General features: G+C 37.1%; 1 protein-coding gene across 3 annotated transcripts; it reads right to left on the bottom strand.

Moving 5' to 3' along the window:
- Positions 1–4,373: 4,373 nt before the first annotated feature.
- METTL8 (methyltransferase 8, tRNA N3-cytidine) lies at positions 4,374–26,262 on the bottom strand. 3 transcript variants are annotated; one of them, XM_063400532.1, is made up of 11 exons: positions 26,128–26,262; positions 25,392–25,502; positions 20,499–20,654; positions 16,218–16,309; positions 11,098–11,489; positions 10,491–10,540; positions 8,023–8,086; positions 7,551–7,690; positions 5,572–5,678; positions 5,407–5,472; positions 4,374–4,690 (listed from the first exon to the last, which is right to left on the bottom strand). In XM_063400532.1, the coding sequence occupies exons 2-11, from the start codon at positions 25,394–25,396 to the stop codon at positions 4,503–4,505; spliced, it is 1,260 nt and encodes a 419-aa protein (XP_063256602.1). In that variant the 5' UTR covers positions 25,397–25,502; positions 26,128–26,262; the 3' UTR covers positions 4,374–4,502. The 3 variants fall into 3 exon arrangements, with proteins under 3 accessions (XP_063256602.1, XP_063256601.1, XP_063256603.1); XM_063400531.1 differs by lacking the exon at positions 26,128–26,262 and adding an exon at positions 25,911–26,121; XM_063400533.1 differs by lacking the exons at positions 25,392–25,502; positions 26,128–26,262 and having other exon boundaries at positions 20,519–20,655.
- Between the last annotated feature and the right edge of the window lie 157 nt (positions 26,263–26,419).

The following is a 26,419-nucleotide window of genomic DNA, read 5'->3' as shown; positions in this document are numbered from 1 at the left end:
ATATGGATAAAAGAGAAAACCTGTAATATTCCACTAAGATGTGAAAATACCACTTGGGAGAATAAAAACTTTGAAGATAGGTCTTTCTACTTCCAGTCCTTATACTGATTGCTTTGCTTACCCAGATTTCACCTTTTTTTTGTGATGAATTCCTCTTCCCTTTCTCTTCTCGCCTCCACTATTTCGTTTCATTTATTTCTAGGCCCAAGGTACTCACCCTGCCACACTGTATCCTGTTACAAATCCTCTCCATAAACCATGCCCAGTGTCCTGTTCCTTAGTTCCCCGTTCTGCATCTCATTTTTCTTGGTCAGTCTATCCAAGCTTCCTTCTCACCCTAGTTCCCAGAGGAAACACTCACTCCCTCTTGCCTGCCTTTGAGCTGCGTCTTTGTCTTTCTCCCTCTTGCATGTATTGCTCTTGTTTTCAAATCAGGCAAGTTCTCCTTTTAGTTGCTTGGTACTAGCAAAAGGTGGTCTCTCAACAGAGAAATTTTGTTCTCAGCTCAAAGCCGAGTCCAGGCATGACCTGTATGCCAGGAGGCACAGGTAAAACAAAGAACCTGCGCAGACACCCATGACAACCTGCAAAGTTCTTACTGACTACATACGAAGTGCAACTGCAGATAGGAGACTTACACTTGTCCAGATTCTGGACGATTCTTAAGAGAAGGGGAACTGGCACATAACTGATGTAAAACACCCTTCATGTCCAATCCTTGTTCCAAACGTGGAGAGAAGTTTACACATACTGAAAGGTAACATGAGCTGCATTATTAACAGCATTTAATGGTTTTGCAACACGTATAAGTTTGATTTCCAAGGTTGTTTAACCACCCATTATAAAGATGCTCTATGGAGAAGAAATGGTTTCCATATGAACTATTATCATAGACATCATACCTGTATCCTAGGACAGGTTGGATGGAACTTTGAGCAACCTGGTCTAGTGGAAAGTGTCCCCACCTGCAGCAGAGGGGCTGGAACTAGATGATCTTTAAGGCTCCTTCCAACACAAACCATTCTATGATTCATTGACACTCAACTTAAAATTATTAAAAAATACAGCCACCACCACTATATATAATTTAGCATCTATACAACTCATTGCATTCACACAAAAAGAAAAACAATCTGTACAGAAGGAAATAAAACTCCTTTTTTCAATTCTAACAATAACTCAGCCAGCCAACTTTACTGCAAATGTTTGTGTACACAGCTCCTGGGGAAACTGCTTAGTTGTCTACTATGCATAGGAAAAAGAGGAAGCAAACCATATATCAATAGATCAAAGAGCACACTGGAACAGTGAGTAAAGTTCACACCACAAATGAAAATGAAGTAGCAGAATTTATGTTAAGAGATTTCCACTGTTGTTTAGTACAAATTCTAGGGTTGTTTGCAATAAATTTTTAGTCATTATTAACTCGCAGAATCAGGATTAGCTGTGCAGTTTCCAAGACTATAAACTTCTCCCTAGTGCTCCTAGGGTTCTACTCAGCATGATGAGTCAACTCATCATGCCTACATTTGGCTGCCCTCTTCAGATTCGGTGGATTTGTGAATATGGCTCAAGCACCTGCCTTGGTTTTGCTAAGAAAAAGGCAGCATTTTTTTTATATAAGCCAATTGTTACTGACTAGATAGTTCAAAATTAGTGTACGAAAAAACGTGGCCACTTTCTTTACTTTTTAACTGCCTCACACTTGCTTAAAAACTAAGCAAGGTCTAAACCACTAAGTACCATGTACATCTGGGCAAAAAATACATAGTATTCATACTATGAGTAAGACAAAGCCAAGGATGCCAAAGCTCAGTTCTAGCAAGACTACCTTTCTCTAATTGCCATTAGGAAGTCATGCTTGAAACAACCAAAAAAACACTCCACAAAAATTTAAAGAAAACTTGCAATTACAAATTAAACTGTTTAGTATTTATAGATTGTGTATAAATTAATATTAGGTACACATCTGATTAAAGAATCAACTTCATATGTCAAAAGTGAAACTTAAGTGTGTTTTTCTATATTAATAAATTAGTTTTTCTTTCCTCCAGAAATTAACAATAAGCCATTTTAAACTGCCTTTCCTATACAGATGTCTGCATCTCTTTTTCTTCTTTTATTTCAGTAGTTCTTCTTGCTTAATACAGATAATTTGGAAGTGTTTTAAAAATATGTCTTTGATTAAGCTTTTTGAAAACTGAAATGTCATAAAGCCAAAATACAGGAAGTGCTCCTCAGGTTCAAACATTCTTATTGGGAATGATGCCTTTTTCCATATCCCCTTCTGTGAATCTTAAGACTGTTCAGACAGTGGATATTCTACACTTAAAACAGTAGCTGATCTCATTACTTCCAAATCAGGCACCATTATTCTAAAAGAGGCAGCCAATACTTACACTGCAAATTGTGGAAGAGAAACAGCCAATTTTGCTTCAGGCCATTCAAAATTCAGGGTTTGTTTTTTTGTGATGTCACACTTCTGTTTAACTGACAACACAGCATATTAAAACCTTGCCAGAATCAATATATCCTCGTGAGTTCCAAAGCAAACATTACATTAGCCTCTACAAATGGAAAATTTATGTCACACACATGAGTAAGACTGCATGATGCTCAAGAACTTATCATCATCACTCCCCTGGAAACTTCTACAAGCAAAAATGATTTGTGCTAGCTAAGAGCTATTGACAACAATTCTGTATATTCAGAAGTCACAATTAATAAAACTGACTAGCAACATATTTAAAATATAAAGAGACATTTATTTATATTTTCTGTGAGGGTACTACAATCTCTTAGGGCTTTCAGAAACACAGCTGTGTTTTAACCTTTGATTTATACCACAGGAGTTTTATTGCAGGTTACAATAATGCCATTTCTAACCAAAGCCTCTTAATTCATAAAACAGTATCTTCCTCTAAGGGGAGTTTCAAATATATCAAAAATGCAGGATCAGACCCCTTATTGCACCTCATTCTTGAAACACATTTGGGTTAAAGGGGATGAAACTACTTGGCATCCCCATTCAGATAATTAAGGGTTTTCTTCCTAGAGACCATCAGTCCTCCTTAGCTTAGCAACTAACAATTTGCAAAAAGAACAACAGGCTGGGCTGTCAGCTAGAACATGTTTACCCTTCAGACTAAAACAAAAACAACAAAAGAGACTTTGAGTGTCACTGTATTAATGGAACTCAAAACTATGTTATAGATTACACGCATCCCATGCCCTTGTTTAAATAAGAGATTCATTTTATTCATTCACCTGTTCCTTGGTCTCTCCTCCTTGTGGCAAAGTGATTTAAAATTACATTTAAATAGCAAAGTGCCATAGTGGCATCTTTAAATACGAGCTCAACAGCCTCAGGATCTTGTTCTACATTTGAAAACAGTACTTGCAATTCAGTTTTCTTCTTAAAAGAATTTGAAATACTAATGAAGTCCTGTCCTTTACTGTATCCTCACCTGGTCAATAAAAAACATTGTGCTTTTTCTTTCTAATATACAACCCCTAAGAAAGAAACTTATTTTTGTAAACAACAAAAATATCTCAGCTGCCAGGTAGATTACCATTCTAGAGTGATTACATTACCCCACAACAACATTAATAAAATGTACTCAGGACTGTTTTTGCTCCTCCCTCTAGTGTATCTAACATATTGTAAAAATAATATTTGTATTTATCTAGACAACAGTCCAATATTAACTATTTGGTTTCAGAACTGTTTTGGCATTTTGGTAATTCTTTTCTACATGAAACATGTTCAGTTTACAACCTAGAGCACTTTAAATGTAATGTATTTGAATTTGTTTTGTATTTGAATTTGGCATGTTCCTTATGAGCATGTAGGTGAAAAGTGGAGTCCTCAGCATAATAAATCAGTCACTGTGGAGGACAAAAATCACTGAGTAATCTGAAGTGTATACATAGCACATGCAGTTAGTGTGATATGATAGATTAGAAATGATAGCAATATGCAAATCAGAAAAAGATTTTTGTCTTCATTATTTATGCACCAAGAAATTTCCCTCCAAAGAGGAAATACAGTTGTAAGACACAGTGGCTGAAAAGGATGTGACTCAGAAATTAACACAGTGCAGCTGTAGTAATAGTGACAACAGATATTCTGTTTCTCTAAATCTCTGCAATAATTATGCTTCAGATAAAAGCTTTTTACATACTGTGAATTTCATCGGGAATGAGGTATATATTTACACTTATTGACTATTCATATTTAAGGGAGTAAAATAATGCCTGGTCAGTTATGAAAAGATTATTGCATATAAAGCAGAAGTCAGAAATGGCCTTTTTTTTCTCCCAGATTTTTCTCACACATATATATTTACAAAGAAAAGAAAGTCAGAGAAAAGTTTTCAGTTCAATACATTTATTGAACTTTTTTATACTTTTCAGTGTACACAACATTTACTGGAAATATACATACTTAAATTTGCTTCAGTTTCTGAAGTTCAATTCTGTACTACCTTTCTGGAGTACAATTATTTACAGGGGTGCCTTTTGGTGATTTCTTCAGGATTATGCAGAGATAGCAATGGCTTCTGGAACTTGCTTTGTATCCAAACTCGCTGCATTTTCACTTTTTTCTTTCTGTTTACTTGTAATCGCCGATCAACTAAATTCTGTACTTCAGTTAATCCAGCCAAGTTGAACATGTTCCATACCTCATCTATTTTTTCATATGAAGAATTATTGCAATAAAAAAAAAAGTCAGTTGTAGAAAGTAGTAATTACCAACTTGTGTTCAACCAAAGATGGAAGTAAATCTGTTTTGCAATTTGAAAGCTAAAGGATACCACCCGTAATAAGGCTTTTGTTAGAAATTCATTTTCACAGCTCTAGATTTATATTGCAGTAAAAATTGTTATGTTAAGGCCCAAACCACATTAGTTATTACTCACAGCATCCATAGATACCCTTTCTTCCCAGGGTTCAAGATGCCATAGTTGAGTAAACAAAGGCCTGCCATTTGGTCACTGTTCACATATTATCGAGATAAAGCTATTTCCCTGACAAATGACAATCAGTCTTTTATGCCACATATAGCTACAGACTCCCCTTCCAAGCATGTTTAATTCAATTTCAACAGAGAAATCATGTGCATGTTTGAATAATAAAATTTGAGCATGCAATTACACACAGGATACTTAAAGAGAAATTTCCAGTGATGTCCATAAGCAATCTTGCAGGACCCCAAATGCAACAAGTGTGCACACAAAGGAAATAATTTTGTTACAACAGTTAGCTTTGGGCTTTTCAAAAGCAGAGCATTTAAAAACAAGCCAATAAAACCTTCTTTAAATTTATGTTTTAAGATGAGCTTTCATAATCCAAATCACCTTGAGAAACACTCAATCCTTTCAATGAAACTATAACATACCATACCTTTGGTAAAGAAATATACTCTGGTTCCATCTCCTCTTACATAAAAATTTTCTGACAAGCAATGACCTAAGAAATTAGAGCAGTAGTGAAAAAGGACATGTCACTTTCTTGTTTTCCAGAAAGAGCTAAAATGAACAGTGAACCACAAAACCATTCAGGAATTACCTTTTTTGAAGCGAAGTTGAGCTGTGTCATATCTTCCGTAGTCTCGAAATAACAACATTCCTCCAGGCTTCAGTAGCTTAGCCAACCTATTTACAACCCCTTGCATCCTTAGAGAATAGATGAGATGCTGGTGAAGTTTGCAAACATAAGCAACCAAGTTTGCTGCCACAGACTAAAAAGGCAGCACCACCTAAGAATGCTTAGGACAGTAGTTGTGCACAGAATTACAGCCTTGCCCATGTAAACAGAAGTTTGACACACACAGAGAAAGAAGTGTATGTGCACAAAAAGTGAAAGTGCTCTGAGAAATTTCATCCAGCAGAACTAGATGACATTCATTATACAGCTTGAAGAAAGTTTAATACTTCCAATTCTGCAACCAAATTTTAGAGGTGCCTTCTAGCAGAATTGAAGTGTGTTAAAAATTGACTACAAGAGTAGCAATTATCAAAAACTAAACAAAACAGCCTAGAGAGAAATTACTAAGTAACAATTTGCTGAATATAAATGTGTCACTCTCACATGTATTTTCCATCTTGTCAAAGGACGTAAGTTTTGCATCATAATTCTCTTGGTTTTCTTTTTCATTTCCCACTTGCAAAGTTTCAAGAAAAAATGTATACTGAGCAAGATGAATCTGGATCAGATTTTCCTTTATGCACTCATTTTAATTTTATGAGATGGCAGTAATGACTAACACATCTTTGGAGAGTGGGTCTCACAACACAGATAATTGCATGAAAATCTTTGTGTGTGTGTATACACACACATGCACACAAAAACATCCATGTCAGCCCTGGGGAAAAAAACCCAACCCAAACCAAAAAACCAAAATCAACAATGACAACCACCCCGCAAAGAAACAAACAACAAAAAGAAAACAAAACAGAAAATCAACCACAAAAACCTCAAATGTATTCTTAAAAGGCTAATAGGAAAAGATGCACAGAAATTCTGACAGAACATCTGATTACTGCTTCTACAGGCACAGTGACTGAATGAATCACTGTTGTCCAATTTCTTTCTGGCAGCATCACTGGAGTTACGAAGAGCCAACGTCTCCTGATTGAATTGTTTTTGAAACCTGGACCCCAGCTTTGTGTGACTCGTGCTCACGTCTGAATAGACAGGAAGGAGAAATGTCCTATACAGAGAAGGTTTTCCTGTATAAAGCTAATCATCAGTAGCAGGGAAACAGTTCCTAGACTTGGGCAAACACTGCTCTGTACACCAAGACATTTTAATGACATTCTTGAAGTAATAAATGTATTATCACACAACAGCATGTATTTCCCTTCATACAAACTACGTTATATGGTTAGAGTCAAGTTAGATTGTTAGAGTCAAGAAGTTTAACTTACATGCTCTCTTTTACATTTTTTGCATGAAAAAAGGGCATTTTCACAATCAGCCAACCTTAACAGTCATCAAATTTGGTTCATTAGACATCAAGAGACATTAGCAAAGGCTAACAGTACTCAACATAACACCATACATGAAAATTAGACCAAATGTTTTTAATCCAAACAAGTTACAAAATTATAGATGCATTTTAGTTTAAAAGGGCTGCATGTAAGCATTTGAGTTGGCTAAATCAGCAATCTAAATCTATATCAACATACTGTAAGGTGTTAAATCATGAATGTTTGGTTTTGATCACTAAAAATAACTACCTTCTAGAAGACTGTCAAGTCTGGATTTTAATTTGCTATTTTTTTCAGTCTGTCACTTCTAATAGATATGTACTTAGTTACAATATACCCCTTGTATTTTGATGGAGACTGGAGACTCACTAATTATAATTAGCCTGACCAGCTATTCTCTTGAAGCCTGAAAATGGTAAACAGCATTTAAAATATCTTATATATGCTGTAGCTTATTAAATAACAAAGATTCATCATCTTCTTCTGCTATTATTGAAAATCTCCAGTTAAAAAAGAGATTTAACCCATTTGCTTTGCCCTTTAGTCTTCATTTACCTGTCAGGATGAATAGTAGAGAGCACAAAGACAAGGAGAATGACATCCAGGATCTCATCTGGAAATGGATAGGGTAAAGCATCATCACACACATCATGAACAAAGGCAGAACACCAGGCTGAATTGTAGGACGAATGTGACTGTCAGGAAAAAGATGAAAAGAGGCACAGAGAGAACAGTAGTAGTTAATACGTTTACTGTGACTCAAGAAACATTTTTTCTTCAATTATTCTGCATTGTAAAACATCTCATATAAAAGCCTATTCTGTCCGGTATCTTACTCAAGCTGAGAAGCAAGCCCACTGATGGTATTCATTCCTCTCTGCATACAGTATGACTTTGTTCTTTGGAATATTGAAAACTTCAGTTAAAAGTTGTCAAAGCCATCACATTCTTTTTCATGAAGATGGCTTCCTGGCAGCCTCCTGAATTACAGGCTTGTAAGGTACTCTGAAGCGAGTGCATGAATTACCTTTACCAGCTCCACTGCTCCTGAAGCAAAATCACAACAGTAGAGAAAGGTTCCAGGTGTATTGCTAGGAAAACAAAACCAACATCAGTTAGAAAATGATTAATGTGTAAGATGAAAGTCTACATCAGTGTTCATGAAACTTCAGAGGGTCCTCTGGGGTTCTCCACAGGTTTGATCAAGCATGCTTTATTGATGTCTAGCACATGGAAAGCCACATAGGTTGTAATGAACCAATAGGGCAGACAAATTCATAAGAATACCAACAGACAGTTAGTACAAAAAGAATTATAGCCTTGTCAGGGAGAAAGCAAAAAGGAAAAGAAAAAGAGTCACAGAGGGCTGTCAGAAATGGTGACAATGTCCTGGTGCTGTAATGCATAAATGCACATTAATAGGTCACATTTTCTTACAGGAGCACCACTTTATTAGCCCATGTATGCAGTTTAATTAGCAATATGATCTGGGCAGGGATGGACAGTTGCAAAAGTCATCCAGTTCTGTAAAGTTTGGGGTTCCATGTATCACCTTGCTCTTCTTTTGATATGATTAACCATTACTGGTTATTGTACGCCATTATCCCCTTTGTTTTCCAGCCAGGATGAATAAGAATGTCCTGTAACACTGTTCTCCCTTCTGTTCCCATCCAAGACCCAGCCAGCTGCAAATTTCCTTGTACCACTCATCCGATAACTAGTAATTCTAGGGAGAAGTCTTTTCACCTCTGAAAGGTTATCTGAAGAAAGCTACTCAGAACCAATGAGAGATGACCTCATGACCAACTCATGATCAATTTAATTAACTAAAAATATATTTAAGATTTTGGATAGATGGCTTCTTTAGAAGGGAATCAATCTACTAGTGCCTGTAAGATCTCCCAGTATACACAGCTAAGCTAGTGACTTCTGAAGGTTCAACAGGAGAATGCTTCTGGAACAAAAAATACTCCATGCATGTTGCTGAGCAAAACCTTTATCAGCTCTGTGACCACCATGAGAATTGATGATTTACATATTTATTATGAATGAGGACAAGCAGCCAGGCTTTGGACCTAGTCAGTCCCTTGGGAAAGGTTAAGCTGATTACCTAATAGACTTGTTAGAATGTTGGGATTTTTAAATTTTTTTTAGAGCAGAATAGGAATTATGTAGAAAGTCCACTTAAGACAAAGATATGGCTTGATCTGGATGGTTTAATACATTGTATTAAAAAGCACTAACTTAAATTTTAAGGGAGACAGGGGGAAGAGGTTGACACTGCTTTACACCAGCTTGGTTTTATATGCATATAATTATATGCATATATATATTATTTTATATGCATGTAATTGCCAGAATGGCAATTTTTATATTATTAAATTCAGAGTAAAACCAACTGTCTATAATGCCAAGCCTGCTTAGAGATAAGAGATCTTTCCATTAGGTCATATACAAGACAAGCCAGTTGCTCAATGTATCAACCAATGTGATTGAAGGATTTACATACGGATAGAGATCTCCAGGAAAAATGCCTAACAAGTAGATTCCTAATTATCAGAAATGTCAATCTATGATTAATGCCTCCTGTGAGGAAAACACAAAAGTTTGTCTCATCTTTTTCAATACAGCCACATAATATCTTTTCCTATATAGGGTTCCTTTCAAAGTTTTCCTGTGAAACCAGGCTCTCCTTTCACTACATGTGAAGCATTTGCTGTGGGATGAAGATGCACTGCAAACACGTAGAGGTTTCATGTATGACCCTGGTGCATCACTCAATTCCTCCAGCTGTGTTTGCACATCTGCAAAATGGAGTATTTTTGTATAATGGTGATACTAGCAATCAGATTTCATTGATAGAATAATGAATTGTGTTGTTCTCAAGCTCTTAAAGGCACGAATAAAAAGAAATCTATTTCAACCCTTACATAACCTTTCCAATAAAACCTTCCTGCCTACCTGGATGGGAGGACAAGCTGTCATAACAGATTTTTCTAAAACTGGAAGCTGAGTGGATTAAGATATTTCAGTGAATTAAGTAATGTGATACAGGACTTGTGCCTTGACACTAAAACCACACGTAATATGACAAATATACCAGCCAATTCAGAAAAAACAGAACTTCTTTCCAGTAGGTCACATCTATGGTCTCTATAATTTTGGCCTTTTGAAGAGATATGGTAGCTTTACAATGATCTATAAGACAAGAGAGTATTTCACCTGCCTGAGATAAACTACAAGAAATCAACCTGAATGCACCCAAAGACAAATTTTGTCAGCAAATATGATCCCTCAAGACCAGGGTGGAGCAATATGAGGAGTATCCTACACCGATGGATTATACCAGCATTATTTGTGATCTGACACACTAAGAATCCTAGGACTGTGAAATGGTTCACTCAACACTTCCTGCAGCACTGATTCAGCACCAACATTCAGTGAAAATGAAGATGTGAATACAACATTCATATTTGGAAATCCAACACTATGTACCATAGAACTTTCAGAATAGGAAAGACACTGTTCCCAGCTCCACAACCAACCTAAAATCAGAAGAGAAAGATAAAGTTAAAATAAACGAGCAAATAAAACCTTTTTTTGTTATTTTTGTCTTAAATTAGTGGGCTGGTAGGACCCATTAGACTTGAAGGTATGTTGGACAGAAAAGGTATAATCAGCTCATACCACAATTGTTGAATTATTTACACAATCACATTTCTCCCCAACGTCTTCCGAAAGTTAAGAGAGAATCCATCTCTCAAACTGCATAAGAAAACACAATATCCTTGTCCAATTTCACCATTTGGCAAGAATGCAGCAAGTACTTGCACTTTTAGCTCACACCTTTCCCTAGGAAATAAGAAACCTGGCTTCCAATGAAAATGCAATCTGACAATCTAGCCTATTCTGGTTTGTGAAAAAACCTTAAAGGGAAAACCCAGTCCAGATTCAGGTGTCTCTGAAGATTTCTGCCATAAATGAATGCAGCATGTAAAATTCCAAAGGCTTCTTTTCTTGATACTTAGTAAGGGTCTTTATCAGATTTTTGACTAATTAAGTGGAGCTCCATATGATGGGCAGAACATTTGCAGTGCATTACCTCTAATATTCGGTAAGTGGCATCACAGCCAGGGAAGGATTCTACCTTGCCAAGTTCTTCTCCACAGTTTTTACCTTGAGGATTTTCAGTAAGAGCTTTTACTTGATTTTTATTATATACAAATCCTTGCACAGCAGTAGAAACACCTTCATCATTTTTCTTCCAGTATTTTTCTCCTTCTTCTAACATTCCATTTTTGAGTGAAAAACTGTTGTCATTAATTATTTTTGTGTGTTCCGAAGATATTTTTTGTGTTTTGAGCTCTTGTCTCCTTTTTTCTGGGAGAATTTCTGGAAACTCCAGAAACAGCCAATTGCGATCCTTGAAAAAGTTATTTTTATGCGTTTTGTAAAATTCATTCCAATATTTACTGGCTTCTCTCTCATATTTATCTGAAATTAAAACAGAACAAAACCTCCGTGAATATAAGCTTAGCTAGAAAATACTCTAAAGCAATGTATAATTTAGACCTCAAATATATAGTTTAAAAATCCACAGTTCCACATATTGAACATTTAAATTAAAACATAGGGATTTTGTGTCTCACCTTAATTTTTGCTCAAAATAACTCCTATGAAGGTTTAATTAGATTTTATGTCACTTAGGATGGGGTAAACAGGTGTACTGCATTTTTTAAAAAATGTAGTGACATCACAGAACACCACCACCAAAATATGCAATCAGAAGATTCTTAGACAAGCTTTCATGTCTCAGATTATAAAAACAATGCATCTTTTCAATCACTTAAGAAATAGTACATTGAAATTCTTTCATGCTTTATGAAATTCTGTAATCAATTGCAAATTTGTTGGTACCTCATCATCTCTTAAAACAAAAAATGCCAGTTCTATGAACTGGACTGATAAATGCTACTGCATAGCAAATAGACAGTAATTCACACTTAACCATTCAACAATACAGAAAGAACACGCCTTCTTATTTTCAAAACATTCAAAGTATTGCAGCAGACCTCTGTGTTCACTTTTAATTCACAAAACATTCTAACTGAGTGCTAGAATGTCAAAGAGTAGGACTGGGAGGGATTTCACACAGTCAGGGAATTCATACCCCTTCTCCACAAAAATCTGTTCAACTTATTCTTAAAATACCAACTTTCACATACAACTTTCTTCAATATATTACAGTCCTTCATTTTCTACACACTTGAACCCTTTTCCACTCCCTAACTAAAAACTTCCATCTTGCAATTAGGTCAAGCAATTTTTGTCCCAGCCAGGGATCAAGCAAAGCAAAGATTATTCTCTTTTCTCTTTGCAACACCTATTCAAATATTTGAAGTATTTTACTACGCCTCCATAAATCATCTCTTTTCTAGATTGTCTAAACCTAACTCTCTCCTTTTTGCTTTTTAGACTTCTGATAATTTCAATTTTTCTCCTCTAGATTCTCTCCAATTGATTTACTACTTTTGGGTGTTGTATTCTGGCAAAGACATTATTATTGCAGGGCAAAAGAGTATTTTATGAGGCTTGCAGGCCGTAATCCTGTTTATAACTCCCAGCTTGCCATTTTGCAACAGTGTGACACTGCTGATTCAGCTAGTGATTCACCACAACTCTCAGATCTTCTTCTGCAAAATGACTACCAAGCCAATTGTTTCAAAACCTAGGGGGTTTTTTTCTCAAGGAATTGTTCCGAAGCAAAGAAATCTGCACTCATTTTTAGCAAATTTATATATTTCAGATTATTGTTTTCCACTGTTTATCCAGATCTTTCTGAATCTTAATCCTGTCCTTCACCATACTTGAAACATCTCTTCACTTAACATCCCCTTCAAGTCTCTAATTTCCCGAGGTCACTAATGAAAACACCAAGCAGAACTGGAGACAGAATAAAGCACTCCTCTGCCCAGCACAACCTTCCATTCTGAAAGGATCTCTCTAGGCATTCATTCACCCAAATGCAGTTTCAGTAGCTCTCGCTTGCCCAAGTTGCTTATGAAAATGTCAAGTAAAGCAAGTCAGAAGCCTGACTAAGGATAAACTTCAGGATGTCTGCTGCTTTTCCCTGATCCCCGGGGCTTGTAACCTTCTCCAAGAAGGAAATTAGCTTGATTTTACATGATTTATTATTGAAAAAAATATTTGTTGGCCAGTATTCATCTCCTTTGTTCTTCTGAACCCAATGTCTGCAAGCTCTGCATGTACTCTTCCAGTATTTTTCCAGGAACTGAAATTAATTATCTGACTCTTCTTTTTTTCCCACCTCCTTTTTTAAAAGAGCAAATATTCTCTTTTCTGCTTTTCCACTCATCCATGTACTCTGTGGATGTACTTTGTAACCTGTTCTTTCTCAGTTCAAGAACAAAATCTTTCCTCCTTCTCACTAGCACTAATTGTGCTAGCCACTGGACTGGAGCTAGCTAACCCTTTCAAAGGAAGGCTGATAAAAAGATAAGAATTACAGCTTTTCAATGTCTCTTTTGTTGATGGTTTTCCCTTCCTTATCCCTCCTAAGTACCAAACCAAATCTTCTCTTCTTGTTTTTTTACCCCCCTATTTCCAAAGCATTTGCATATCTTGCTATCCCTGACATCTCTTGCTGCAAGTGTACCTCATATAATGTGTTGCCTTTCTTATTTTGTTCTCACTCACACCAACACATTAATTCTTTTAATATAAATGCACAGAGTAAATGTACACTGCACTTCTCCTACTACTCTCTTTAAATCTTAACATATTATTTCCTAAATTGCAAAAGCTTTTCAGAGATAAACAAGGCTGAGAATTATCATTAGAGGCACAGACAGGCAGTGGGAAGTGGTAAGGAGGTGGCAGAATGCCTTGTCCTAGAAATCTGCATAATGTTTTAAAATTAACATTTAATACATCCAATTGTATTATTAAAGGGCAAGACCCAGCCATGTAATTGTAATTGAACAGGCCTGTTTTATATTAAAAGTTCAGAGCTGATTGAGGCCATATATATATATATCAGATTTCAATAGTTTAAGTTGCACATTTATAGAATGCTCAGCTTCAGTGTAAAAACCAAAAACCTAGTCAAAAGGCTCTTTAATTATTATCACCCCATGCTATAGTCAACCATTTTCCTGCTCACAATCCTTGCACTTAAATTCACATCAAGTTTTCCAGATTTCAGAACTGAAGGAAAGCAATAACTAAAGTCAAACTTTCAAACAGTATTAGTATGGAATGACATGGTTCAAGTGAAGGAACCTCTGCATTGTTGCATTGGTCATGCCTGCATCTCTGTGTGACAACATGCATGCAGTATTATCAAATTTTTATTTCATTTTGTGTATTTAATTAGCCTACCCACAAAATTTTCCAAAGCATGTAAAAATTACATAACTAAAAACCATATAAACTTCCAAGAAAAAACAAAAAACAAAAACAAACCCCCCCAAAAACCAAAAACGCCCAACCAAACAAAAACAAAGCAAACAAAAAAACCCAAACCAACAAAAAACAAACCAACCAACAAAAACAACAAAAAACTCCTTTACTTTGTCAATTGATTTTTCTCCATAATAGGATCTTCTACTGATAGTAAGCATGCCTGAGAAGAAACTGCACATGCTAATAAGTAAATCAAATTCCTAAAGGTAGTATCATGAGCTCATTAAGCTTAACTTCTCTTGCTTTAAAAAGGCCCACCAGAGCTCTTTTACTTTAGTAATATAATAGTATTGTTGAAATCTGTCTTTTTTTCCCCTTTACTGTATTTTTCAAGGCCCCAAAATAACTTGCTCATTAGCCTTGGTCTAGTTTATTGTTTACACAAATAGGCCAAAATGTACTTCCACTTGCAGAATGAAGCAGAAGCTTTCTGAAGGAACACTATCAGCAATGCTCACCTATTCAAGTTCTAAACAGAGGGGCATTCATAGGAAATGTCCTTGGATTCTTGTGTTTCATGGCAATAGACAAATGCCTGATTATTCCATTTTTCACCAGCACAAACTAACTTCTAATTGATTGTAGATGAAGAATGAAACGTTCCATGAGCCACACGGTCACACAGCTTACTTTTCAGTTATGAGCTCTTTTTCAGCTTTTTATACAAATCAAATAAAGATATTAGGCGTAATTTTTGAAAAACATTGTACTCCTATATGTAAATAAAGAATGTAAGAGGTAACAGAGAAAGGCAGGTTGACAATCTCAAAGTATTCAAGGTGATGAAGGGCACACAATGCAAGGCACATTCTCAGGTAATTCAAATAAACTTCAATATGTGCCTTAGTTACACCAAGGCACAGGATCATAATGACGCTATCTGACAGATTCATGACACACTAAGTAAACTGAGGCATGGATATCCAAGTAACCGCTTTCAGAATATCTTTCTAACAGAACAATAAGTTAAGAATCCAGTCTTCTGTGCTACTATCAGTTTGATATTCCAGCTTTAGCATTCATACCTAGAGTTTATGGTTTAGTTTGCCAGTTTGAACCTAGAGCTATCGCTCCTCAGAAACCCAGGATACACTAAATCTCTCTGCTGAAGACAGGCACAGAACTCCTTAACCCCTTACAGAGCAGACTGTCCAGCACATACAGGAACACCTTGCACACAAAGTGAACACGTTGATTCCTGAAGCACTCCCAGCTCAGCCTGGCAAGGGCAGTGAGCTGGGGCCAGCGGGGACCACTGCACCTTCCGTGCCATTTAACCGAAATACAGTGCAATGCACAAACACAAGCTCTCTAAATAGTTCCCAAGTCACTAAAAAGCATTTGAATATTGTACATGGGAATCGTCATCCCCAGCACCCTAGCTGAATGCAAATTCATTCCCTTTGATTCTGTAAAAGCCTTGTGTAGTAGTTGTATTCTGGAGGACTGCAAAAGGGGTCAGAACAACTGCATACTGATGCACTTGTTTTACACAGAGTCCATAGAGTCCATTGCCACCCTAATAGTAAAATTGTTCAAATAAGAAACTCAATTGTTAGAAAAACACACTGTGGTATCTTTTTGAGGCAACAAAGGGAAAAAACCCAAAAACAAATCAAAAAATTTAGACAAAAGAATGTATAAATAAAAGGAGTGTTCCTGAATTCTACAGTATCTTCAAATGTTTTAATAAAGAGCACTAAAATAGGAATTTTTATACCGTTCAAAATTTGTTACCTTGATCTTCTGATTGAACTTTCACAAGAGAGTTCTCTGTTGCTTTTTTCCTGGCATTCTCCTCTTCCTCTTGTGACCATTGCATGTGGTCCCTGCAGAAGGCAGTTGAAGCACCAGCTTTTCAATAGGGTTTTTCATAATATTTTTTCCCAGGAAAAACTGTCATGAATTAGCTACACTGTCTCAAATACCTTTATTTTTTGAGTGCAAGCAAATGTTCACAAGGAGACTAACAGTTAAAACCTAAGTTTCAGTATATGATAGATAAAAATTAATTACTAATTAGGTGAAAGTCAAGTGATTAAGAAACATGTCCCAACTGCAAAGCGACTGAAGTAGAATGTATTTCTTTTATTAATAACAGGATTATATATATCTTGCAAATCGAGTGTTTACAGGAGTGTATTTTGAGTATCCCATTAGAACTGTATTTAGCTGAATACAATAATAGACCTACCAACAAACACCCTAATGCAAGAAACATTATTAGTGTTTATGATGAGGAACTAAGGAATAGCAAAGAAATCAGCTGTTCTGAAACAAGGAGCATAATCTACCTATTCAACTGGAGCAGGTGGAACTGATGAACAGGATTTTACTTTTCTGAGGTGTATAGATAACTAACATTTAAAAAAAACAGAATGAGACATTTGTACCGTAAGTCAAGCAGTGCTGCAATGTTTCTGAAGTCTTTTGTATAAAGTGGTTACCTAAATATTTTGTTAATCCATGGTCACAGAACCAAGCCCAGATCTGACCCTGATGACTAAACTGCCTTCCTTGCAGATTCTGGGTTTGGATCAGACCACAATGGGAAGTGCTCAAAAATGTGCTGCAGGACATCTTCAAAAGCCAATCAGCTGTCCCTCCAAATTGTCTAGTCTGAACAGATTAAATAGATAATATAATTCAAGTAACCTATTAGAATGTAATCCTACTGAAATCAGCTGACCGAAAGCCCATGACTGTAATTCCATTGGTTACTACGGGAAAAGGAAGAAGGTACCAACTTGAAGAGTTGACTGTCTCTAAAAACTAATGAGTTTTTAGAGTCCTTTTCTGTACTTGGTGATATATAGGTAATTTAATTCTTAGACTTTCACTGTTCCTCTTTTGTGATGTATTTGTCTGCTTGCCTCAGACTTGATTTCCGCCTCTCTACTGAAATATTTCTCATTATTGTCCCCAGCAGGTTGCCTCTCCCCTTCCTGTTTTTGTTCATATACCAAATGTTGCTGTGCAGTGTCATGGCTCTGAAAGGCACTGAATGACCGAAGCATTACCAGGCACACATCCTCTTGGAAAGACTTGCTTCCCTCTCTGCTACCACAGGTTTTGACCTTGCCTATCCCAGCAAGCTGAAACCAAGGACTATTCAGATGGCAATAATACACAGTCAGCCCTTCTGACAGATAACTTGCTGCGCTGTAATCTTTAGCTGATCAATTTTAATCCATCACTGTGTGCCTGTCAGAGCCCTTAGGGGCTCTACACACAATACTAAAGGTGCCTGAAGCCCTCCCTCTTCATTAACAGCCTTTTTTTTTCCTCCTTGGAAATTCATAAAGCCCCTTTTGGTGCTTTTGTAGAAATTTCTATATGGTAGATCCCAAATAATTCTACTGCAGCACTTCTTGATCAAGATCTACAAAAGAGGGGACATTGCATGGTTCTTACACAAACTATTTACATAGTATGGATGCTTCAAATGAGGCAGCTCCTTCAGCAATACAAGCTGGTAGGAACACAGGACACATCAGAATTCTAAGCACAGAAGTGTTTAAATACAGAAATGTTGTAAGCTGAACACAGAGAGCAGCAAAGCAAGCTATCCATTTTAACCACACCAAGAACTGTTAACGTGAGTAGGCCTGATATGAGATCAAACAATGCTGCTTTCAGTTCAGCCTATTCAACTTAGTCTTTTTCCACTAACTTGTTTGCTAGCTTAGGGTTTAATTATCTCTGTGACAATGTGAAAACTGTGTCAATTGCTGACCTGAATAGAAACAGGCATTTTTGGCTCCAGTGTTTAGCATCATTCATTACCTCTCTCTAAATGACAGAAAAGCATCACAATAAACATTGAAAGCATTAGTTCCCAAATTTAATTTTCTTAGTATTTCTAGCAGCAATGGTAGCAGCTCTTGGTTCTCTGCCAATTTACACAAAAAGAATGCCATTTTATAAACTACCAAGATGATGAGAGGAACACAAAAGGACATCATACATCAATGTTAGAGAAGATGAGTATCTTATGCTCACCCTGTATAATCTATTTAGCACCACTCATCCTAATTCTCCTTATCTCCCTAGTGAGAACCCTGCCAGTGCAGTGAGCTTCAGAAACAATGACCTACCCTACATCATAGCCACGTTCTTGATTTATCAAGAGCATCACAACTTCCATGCACCTCTGCTTCAATTCAATTTCAACTGTTTTCCCCTCTGAGCTACATGGATTCACCTGCAGATCCACTTTCTGAAAAACTGTTTCTTTCACGTCCATCTTCACAATCCAACCCAACCATCTGCATCAAAGTTTGGTAACTCTGTGTTAGAGTGTCACCAAAGGGCAGCAGGAAAAACTGAAACTACACAGGATCAATTTTTTGAAAAGAAATTATACATAAACAAACAAACAAACAATGTTTCATCAAAACCCAATGTTACAGAAAAAGGGTGGCTCTTTTCTACCCTGATTACATAGCCTACATTTCAATCAGCATTTACACATGTAAAGGATTCACCCACCTAGCAGGAAGCACTAAGCCTGGAAGATGCTTAAGAACTACACTGCATAAAGATTTCTGAAACACAGAGACAAACCTTACACTCTTAACACAATAATCAGACAGCTTCAGCTTCCTTGATCAAGGAAGTACAGCCAACTCCAAATCTAGCCTTAAAGTGGTAAATATTAGGAACCATAGCTTGGGGACATCTAGTTTAGAACTAACAGGTGACAAATCTAGTTGTGTATCTTAACTAATGAGTTAAGCCCAAATTTAAAGACTAAAAAGAGTAATGAAGACACTAGTCTGTGAACAAGAAGAAAATCTTCTGCATCATGTCCTTAAGACGTTTTATTAATCAGAATATTGATATGGAGAATCTTTTGAAGTAATTTCGATTAAAAAGCAAAGCGGAACAATAAAATGGGTTATGAAAAAAGTATTTAAAAAACCCCAACAAGTTAAAAGCTTGTCCAGTAACTTCTCTGACAGCTAACAGCAGAAGACATCTCTGAGGAAAGTAAAAGAATTGCAGAATACTTCTGTGAAGTCAGCTTAAGTCCTGAAATGTGTCATGTTACTCCTACATTATATTACCCATTGGTTACTGTTAGCCACATCCAGTCCCTTTTCCTAATTTTGCTAAACCTTTGCTCTCAAAAACAGTGACAGAATTCAAAATTACATAAAAATGTTGTAAGAAGTATTTTTTTGTATAGCTTCTAAATTTCCCACTTCTCAACAAATATTCCTTGGGTTTAATGATGAACTTTAGGAATAGAAATTCCTCGTCTCCCCAATATCTTAGGCAGATATTGGGGAGACCAGATATTCTACTTTCTAAATAGATTTAGATAATCTTCTATCCTTCTAACACTTCCTGTATCACTTGCTGGTTTGTGTTCATCTCCATCCACAATCAAAAATCTTAGGCTTTTCAGTCTCATTTTTCCCGCTGTGTTGACTAGCAGTCTCACTCTTTTCTGAGCACCCATTAATCACAAAAGCACCTTTTACACAGCATTTACACATTGATGTCTTCTCTGCTGTTACATTGCTTATTTATGTTAAGATTCAATTTACTTTTTTTGATAATTGCATAGTGTGTGAAAATTTCTGCTGAATTATCTGTAACATCTTTGGTACACCTTTAGAAGAATATGAGTGATTAACATGTTCCTTTCAAAATGGTGTCAATTATAGACTAGGGTGCTAATCCAGTATGCAATGTTATTGTACCTAGAAACTTTCTGCCATTTTAAATAACATGGGCTATCTTATCTCTACATTCCCTGTCTCCTCATTGATTACTGATCCATAATATTTTGCCTTCCACTCCTTGACTAAGTGTTTGCTTGGCAGCCTTTAACACAAGTCACTGAGAGCTCGTAGCTGTCAGATTTCTTGTGACAGTCTCAGATTTCCTCTAGTGCTACCTTCATATGTCTATTCTGGCAGCACCTTGTTTTATACACCCACGCCATTATTCATCAGAGTAAAGAGTACACAGAATGATATGAAAATCAGCCCTGAAGAAACATCTCACCACATGTTATGCTCAAAGACCTTAGAAGGATCAGTTAAAATCCGTGATCCAAGTGGAACCGCTGGCCGTCTGTTACTTTGGTGCCTGCATTGCATCTTGCTTTTCCTCAGACATAAAGCAGAAAGCCTTGTAATGAAGTTCATTGTGTTGAGAGACCTGAAAACACATTTAATTCAAATTACAGTTTTGCAGTAACCTAACTGTTTATGTCACCTATATGAGAGACTGGTCAAATGACCAAGAACAGATCAGATTTATAAAAATCACTTACTAAAATATCAGTTCAAATACTTTTTAGAAAATGGCAACATCTCTTCAGTGTGCTGAAAGCCCAAATAAGCCCAAAGTAGGCTACTGGAATGAAACTAGTCAAAAGATAAATTATCTGGTATCATTTCGAAGTTCTATCAGGGAGAGGAAGGAAAAGAAACACACAGTAAAACAATAAGCCAAGACTGATACCTTTAAGAATGCAAGCAAGAAATGATCAATAAAGAAACCATTTCTAGTGGGTACATACTGTCAGCAAATTGACATTTTTCACCTCACTCATTTTCTTCAAAAGATTTCACTCTGGAAATGTGACTATGGTTTTATGCTTTTAAATAGGAAATTAAATAACTTTTTAAGTGTAAACATAATGCACATAAAGACTTGCAACATTTCTGCCACATATTTTCCTGATTCCTGTTCAATGCCGTCTTTGAAATGTAATGTTATACATGTTTAATTTCTATCAATGGAAATTATAAAGTGATTCAGATTTTTCTATTACATGTATAATTTTATTTTATATTACTATATTTTACTTTACTTGGAATATCTTCATAAAGGATCAATAACGAAAGAAAACAAGTGTGTGTAGCTAGTATTAGCATTTTTGGTGGGGTTTTTTCCATATTCTTGTTAATGTAGGTTTTCTATGAGATGAGTAAAATGAAACACCCCTCCTACTACTTTTACCCTGATGGCTTTTGGTCTTTTTTCCTTAACATTATGTTAAGTTCTATTTTTTCCTGCCTTTTTCCTCCTCCTTTTTTTTGTAGTGGTGCTTCTGTAAGAACCACACATACAAATTTAATGCACTGGAAATACAAAACATAGTTACAAAACAACAGGCACAAGACACAACTAGAAAACATTTTGTGCAAATTGGTTGCAAAACAAAGATTTTTATCTCGAGGAAAACAGTAGTATTTGATCACAAGTCTTGTACTGTGAATTGAAAATTATTCATCTGTACACATCAATACAAAGACTGGCAAAGGAATCACTTCAATTAAATGAACAATTCCTTATTTAACATGTATTTTTGAATGAGTCATGCTTTAAAAAAGACATTGTTTATTCATTTTAAGCCTACAGAAAAAAAAAACCTGAAAAAAGATTAAAATGTCTTACTTGTCAAAGTTTAAATAAAATGGAGTTTGCCTTATGGTTGACAATGCCAAAAAAACCCACTGTTAATTCTGGCTGCTGAGACTGCAATGCTACCAGGATATGGAAGAATTGCCATATGCTGAAAATGTAACATTTAGGCCTATTAAAAAAAAATACTTCTTGTAATGTTAATGAGTTCATTGTGGCTTTTTTTTTTTTTTAATGCGGCTCAGCAACTAAAACAATTCCAATTTATACTTCAATTACTACAAGTTGTTCATGGTTTTTATTTGAAAATATGTATGCATTTTTCATAACATAATCCATAATTATTAACATGTATGGGATATAATGATATAATGAGACATGAAAATTAAGACATCATGGCAATTTCTGCAAAATGTGTAATTTACATAAAGGCAATGAAAAATAATATTCTTGAAAATAAAAACAAATAGGAAGTCCTCCATAACCCCAAACTACAATACAAAATTATTATTATTAAATTATAGAAATGCTTGGATAAAGATTCCATTATTACACTGCAAACTGTTTACAAATCCTATTCCTCCCTCAATCATTTGAAAAGACCTGAGTTAGTATCTTGCATTTCCTGTGCCAGCATTGATATTCACCATAAAATACAATGATTCAGCTGCTGGCCTAGTCACATCATTTTTCTTGGCTTTCTAAATATCTCAATAAGAACATGAAAAGATGCACAGATGGGAACTATAGTCAGATGACTAAGATGATTTTACATCAGTAAAATTCAGATATGCAAGCCTTTCTATGAGAAAGTGAGCCTTTGAGTGATAACTGAACAATTTTAGCAGATAAATTCTGAAAATGCAAGGCAAGTGGGGTAGGTGAGGAAGTTTAATGTTGCAATCAGTGTTAAATGTGAATGAATTCACTTGAGACATGCATGGATATACCTGAGAGTTAGAAGTCATCCACAGATCATGAGATTAGTGGGCAACACGCCTACTAAAAGCTCAAAAAGCATTAAATCACTTGTAAGCCTAAATTACATTTTCTGAAGTGAGTCATTGCTGGATTGTTTAACCGAAGTTTGTTAATGAAACAGGCAAACAGCCTTTCTTGTTACCAGGTAAGATCATACCCTGAAGTTATGAAAGCAAGAAATGTCACCTGAAATGATTAGGAGCTCTTTACCTGTTCACAGTCACAGTCAGGAATACTTTGTTTGATTATCAATCTAAACAATTCAACTTTCATCTTTAAGGAAATTAACATAAAACTGAATTACATTAAAAATTACTAAATTTTGTGGCAGCGTGACTTTTTCAGAAAAAAATCTTTAAAGAACCAGTGCACTTGATAACCATGTTGAAGAGCAACATGGAAGTCTTTGTTTCCCTGTGAAGCACTGCTTTCAGACTTTACAGTTTTGTCATTGTTACAACTACAGATCAGGTCCTCAGTTTAACTGAGAAATTTTAAGAAACAGCCTTAAAATTCCTTCCCTCTTTAAACAAGCAAATACAGCATCATTAGTATAACTTTTTACAGGTGAACAAGCAGAAGAATGTACACACATCAGCTGCTAGCCAGACCTGAGGTTGGCATTAAATTGATTGATACTGTCATTAAAACCCTGAGCAGTCAAACCCATAGAAGAAAAATTAGATACAGGAGAAAATAACTGCTCTCAGATTTTTTAATATTGAATTACACCCCAAAACATATGTAAACCACTTAACTAATGAGTAAAATTCTTTTAAAGTATCAGTTCTGAAAGAGATGTCAGAGGAAAAAAAAAACAAAAAGAACAGAAATAACCTGTTACTTTTGCCCAAGAACCCGATTTAATGAATTTATAGGATGAAAATATTTTGACATTTGGCTAATCTCCAGCTACAAATTTAACTTCTTCCATCTCCAATCACTAAGCCTACTTGTAGTCTCTGTTATAAAGACAAAAATAGTCTATATTAGGAACAGTATGTGCAGCTTTTGTTACATTCCTAGACAGTAAAGTAATCTGGGAACAATTAACTTTATACATTTACTCCTGCTTGGTACCTAGAAGCTTATCTAGACAACATCTGACCATTAATCCCCAATGCTCTTCTGTAAAGCCTTGTTAATCTGTATTATCACCATCAAACACTACCAAAACTGCAAACACCTTACACAGAACAAATGCAAGTGGCAACTGGGGACAGAAAGGGGGAAAAATCAAAAATAGTATCACAGAAGGTATAACTATGAATTACCAGTAGTTATTTTTAAAATACATACATATTAATATTTCTTAATATTTCCAATCTGGGTGGGGATGACTTTACTGTCAACCAGACTCATTCATTAACTGAGTGCTTAATCCTATTCTGTTTGACCAAGTGACTAATCATGCCCTCTTGGGGCTTCATGATTAGTTTTTCAATTATATACTTCCAAAATATTATGCACATTTTGAAACAACAGGGTATTTCACAACTTCTCAAACTCAGCAGATCTAAAAATTTAAAACTGTTTTCCTTTCTCATGCACCAGGATTGATGCAGTCCTTCCCGTGAGCATACAGCAACTTCAGTATATCTGCTGCAGAGGAATGCCTCCCGGGGGGGGAAAAAAAAAAAAGAAAAAAAAATTCATTTAGTGTGATTCCTGTATAGACAACAAAGTTAAAATTAGTTAAAAAGCAAAGCAGATAAAACCAAACAAACCTGCCCCACCAGATATGATTTTAATCACATATATGTGTCCTGAGTGAGAAGTGCCTGTTCTTCCACAAGCTGAGAGGTAGCCTGTTAAAAACAGTCGAGCAAAGAGGAAATAGTTCATGCAATGAGAGAGAAGGGGAGATAAATCCTGGAGACTTAGTGGAAACATTTACTTGAATAATCAAAGAAGTGTTCCTCGTTACCCTGCACACCCTCTGCTGGCTGCTACTTACACAGGAAGGAGGAAAAGGGGAAAAAAGAAGCTATTGAGACTTCATGTGTATGCATACACATACTTGCACGGTGAAGATACATCTAAACTTACAAATACAATCACTTAAACGATATTAACCATATTATCTACAAAATACTGAATATTTAAATGCATTCCCTTAGAAAAGATGATTTGTCTCAACACAAACTATGGGTTTTTTATTAAAGGTGATGAGAATTGGGGTAGAGCAGCATGAATTTTACTACTGCCTACAGTTTATGTTCAAGAACCTCATCCATTTACATTCTTGCAGGACTCGGGATGTCCACATGGACTTTGATGAGCTACAACCTGCCTTGCCAGCTCTGAAGTCACTGGCGGTGTTGCAAATGCGCCGGCCAGTATGCTCTACTTACTGCCCTAATCAGCTCTTTGAGGGAGCAACTGCGACCATTGTGTTCGTGTTTAGCTCCCTTCAAGCAACAACTGCAAAGCAGGAACTTAAAGGACTCTCTCTTTCCTTCAGTATCAGTGAAGAGTCAAGGTTCCACTCAGATCCTGAAGAACAGATATGGGCACACAAAAAGATCGGCAACTTTTGATTACCCCATTTGGGTGCTTGGCCTCTGCGAGGAAGAGAAACAAGTCTGTCCAAGACTTCAGTTGCTCTGCCGGCAAGTAGCGATTGATGACCGTGACAACATTTGGGATGTAGCTCTAAAAATATAAAAATGAAGTGTCATACATCTGAACAAGTTTCTGTTGATCTTGGAGTTTTAACAAATCCCTTAGCCTTCCCCCCAGGTCCGGTACACTCAATCCCACACCGCCTTCCCAAAAAGGCTCGAAGGTGCCAGGCCGGGCATTCACCTCCGGAATGCCCCGCACTCAACCCCGAGGGCTGAGCTCTACAGCACGGACATTTCAAAAGAGAGAAGATACCAGTTCCACTTCTCCTTAACTAGCTACACTAACAAAAATTTCCCGCCATTAATTAAAAAAACAACGAGTAAAACGCTTCCATGGACGTGCACGCCCCGCACGCCGAGAGGCCGCATCTTTCAGGGCAGGATGGGCGGGAGCCGGGCCGGGGCAGGCTCCGCGCTGCCGGCCGGCGATTCTCACCCAGCCCTGCGCAGCGCCGGCTCCTGCCCGCTCCTCGGAGCGGTGCTTATCCGCGCCAGTGCCGCAGCGCTCCCGCACGGGACGGTGACCCCGCTTCGCCCGCCAGCCGCGGGCACCACGCGGCCGCCTCAGCCGGCCCGGCCCGCCCAGGAGCGCCGCGGCGGGAGGTGAAGTCCGGGCGCGCCGCGCGATTCCGCTGGCGGAAAAACTACAGTACCCGGCGGGCCGCGGGAGGCGGCGCAGGGCTGTCCCCGCCCGGCGTCTGCGGAAGCCGGCGCTGCGGCGGCCGCGGAAGGCGCGGAGCACGGTCGGGAGGCCTCGGTTTGCCTCGCTCGGGAGTCGAGGAGCAAGGGGCCGTTCGGGCCGTTCCCCGCTTCGCTTCGCCTCTCGCCGGCAGGGCGGGGGTTTGAGATAAACCCGGCGCGGGCCTGGCCGCGCAAGGCTACAGGCCCTGCCGACAGCGAGCCTGGAGCGCCGGAGAAAGGCGATCCCGCCCCGCGGGCCGAGAG

This window comes from Prinia subflava, chromosome 6 (assembly GCF_021018805.1).
Source record: "Prinia subflava isolate CZ2003 ecotype Zambia chromosome 6, Cam_Psub_1.2, whole genome shotgun sequence".
NCBI lineage: Eukaryota > Metazoa > Chordata > Aves > Passeriformes > Cisticolidae > Prinia > Prinia subflava.
The sequence above is the reverse complement of the archived record's forward strand: the minus strand, read 5'-3'. Positions and strand labels throughout refer to the sequence as shown.

Excerpts from the sequence above, each read along its gene's own strand:
- METTL8 (XM_063400532.1), bottom strand. Across the intron at positions 8,087-10,490 it reads CCTATTCTGAAAGTTCTATG|CAATACACCTGGAACCTTTC; the intron begins GTACATAGTGTT and ends TTGTTTTCCTAG. Across the intron at positions 7,691-8,022 it reads GAGCAGTGGAGCTGGTAAAG|TCACATTCGTCCTACAATTC; the intron begins GTAATTCATGCA and ends TTTTCCTGACAG.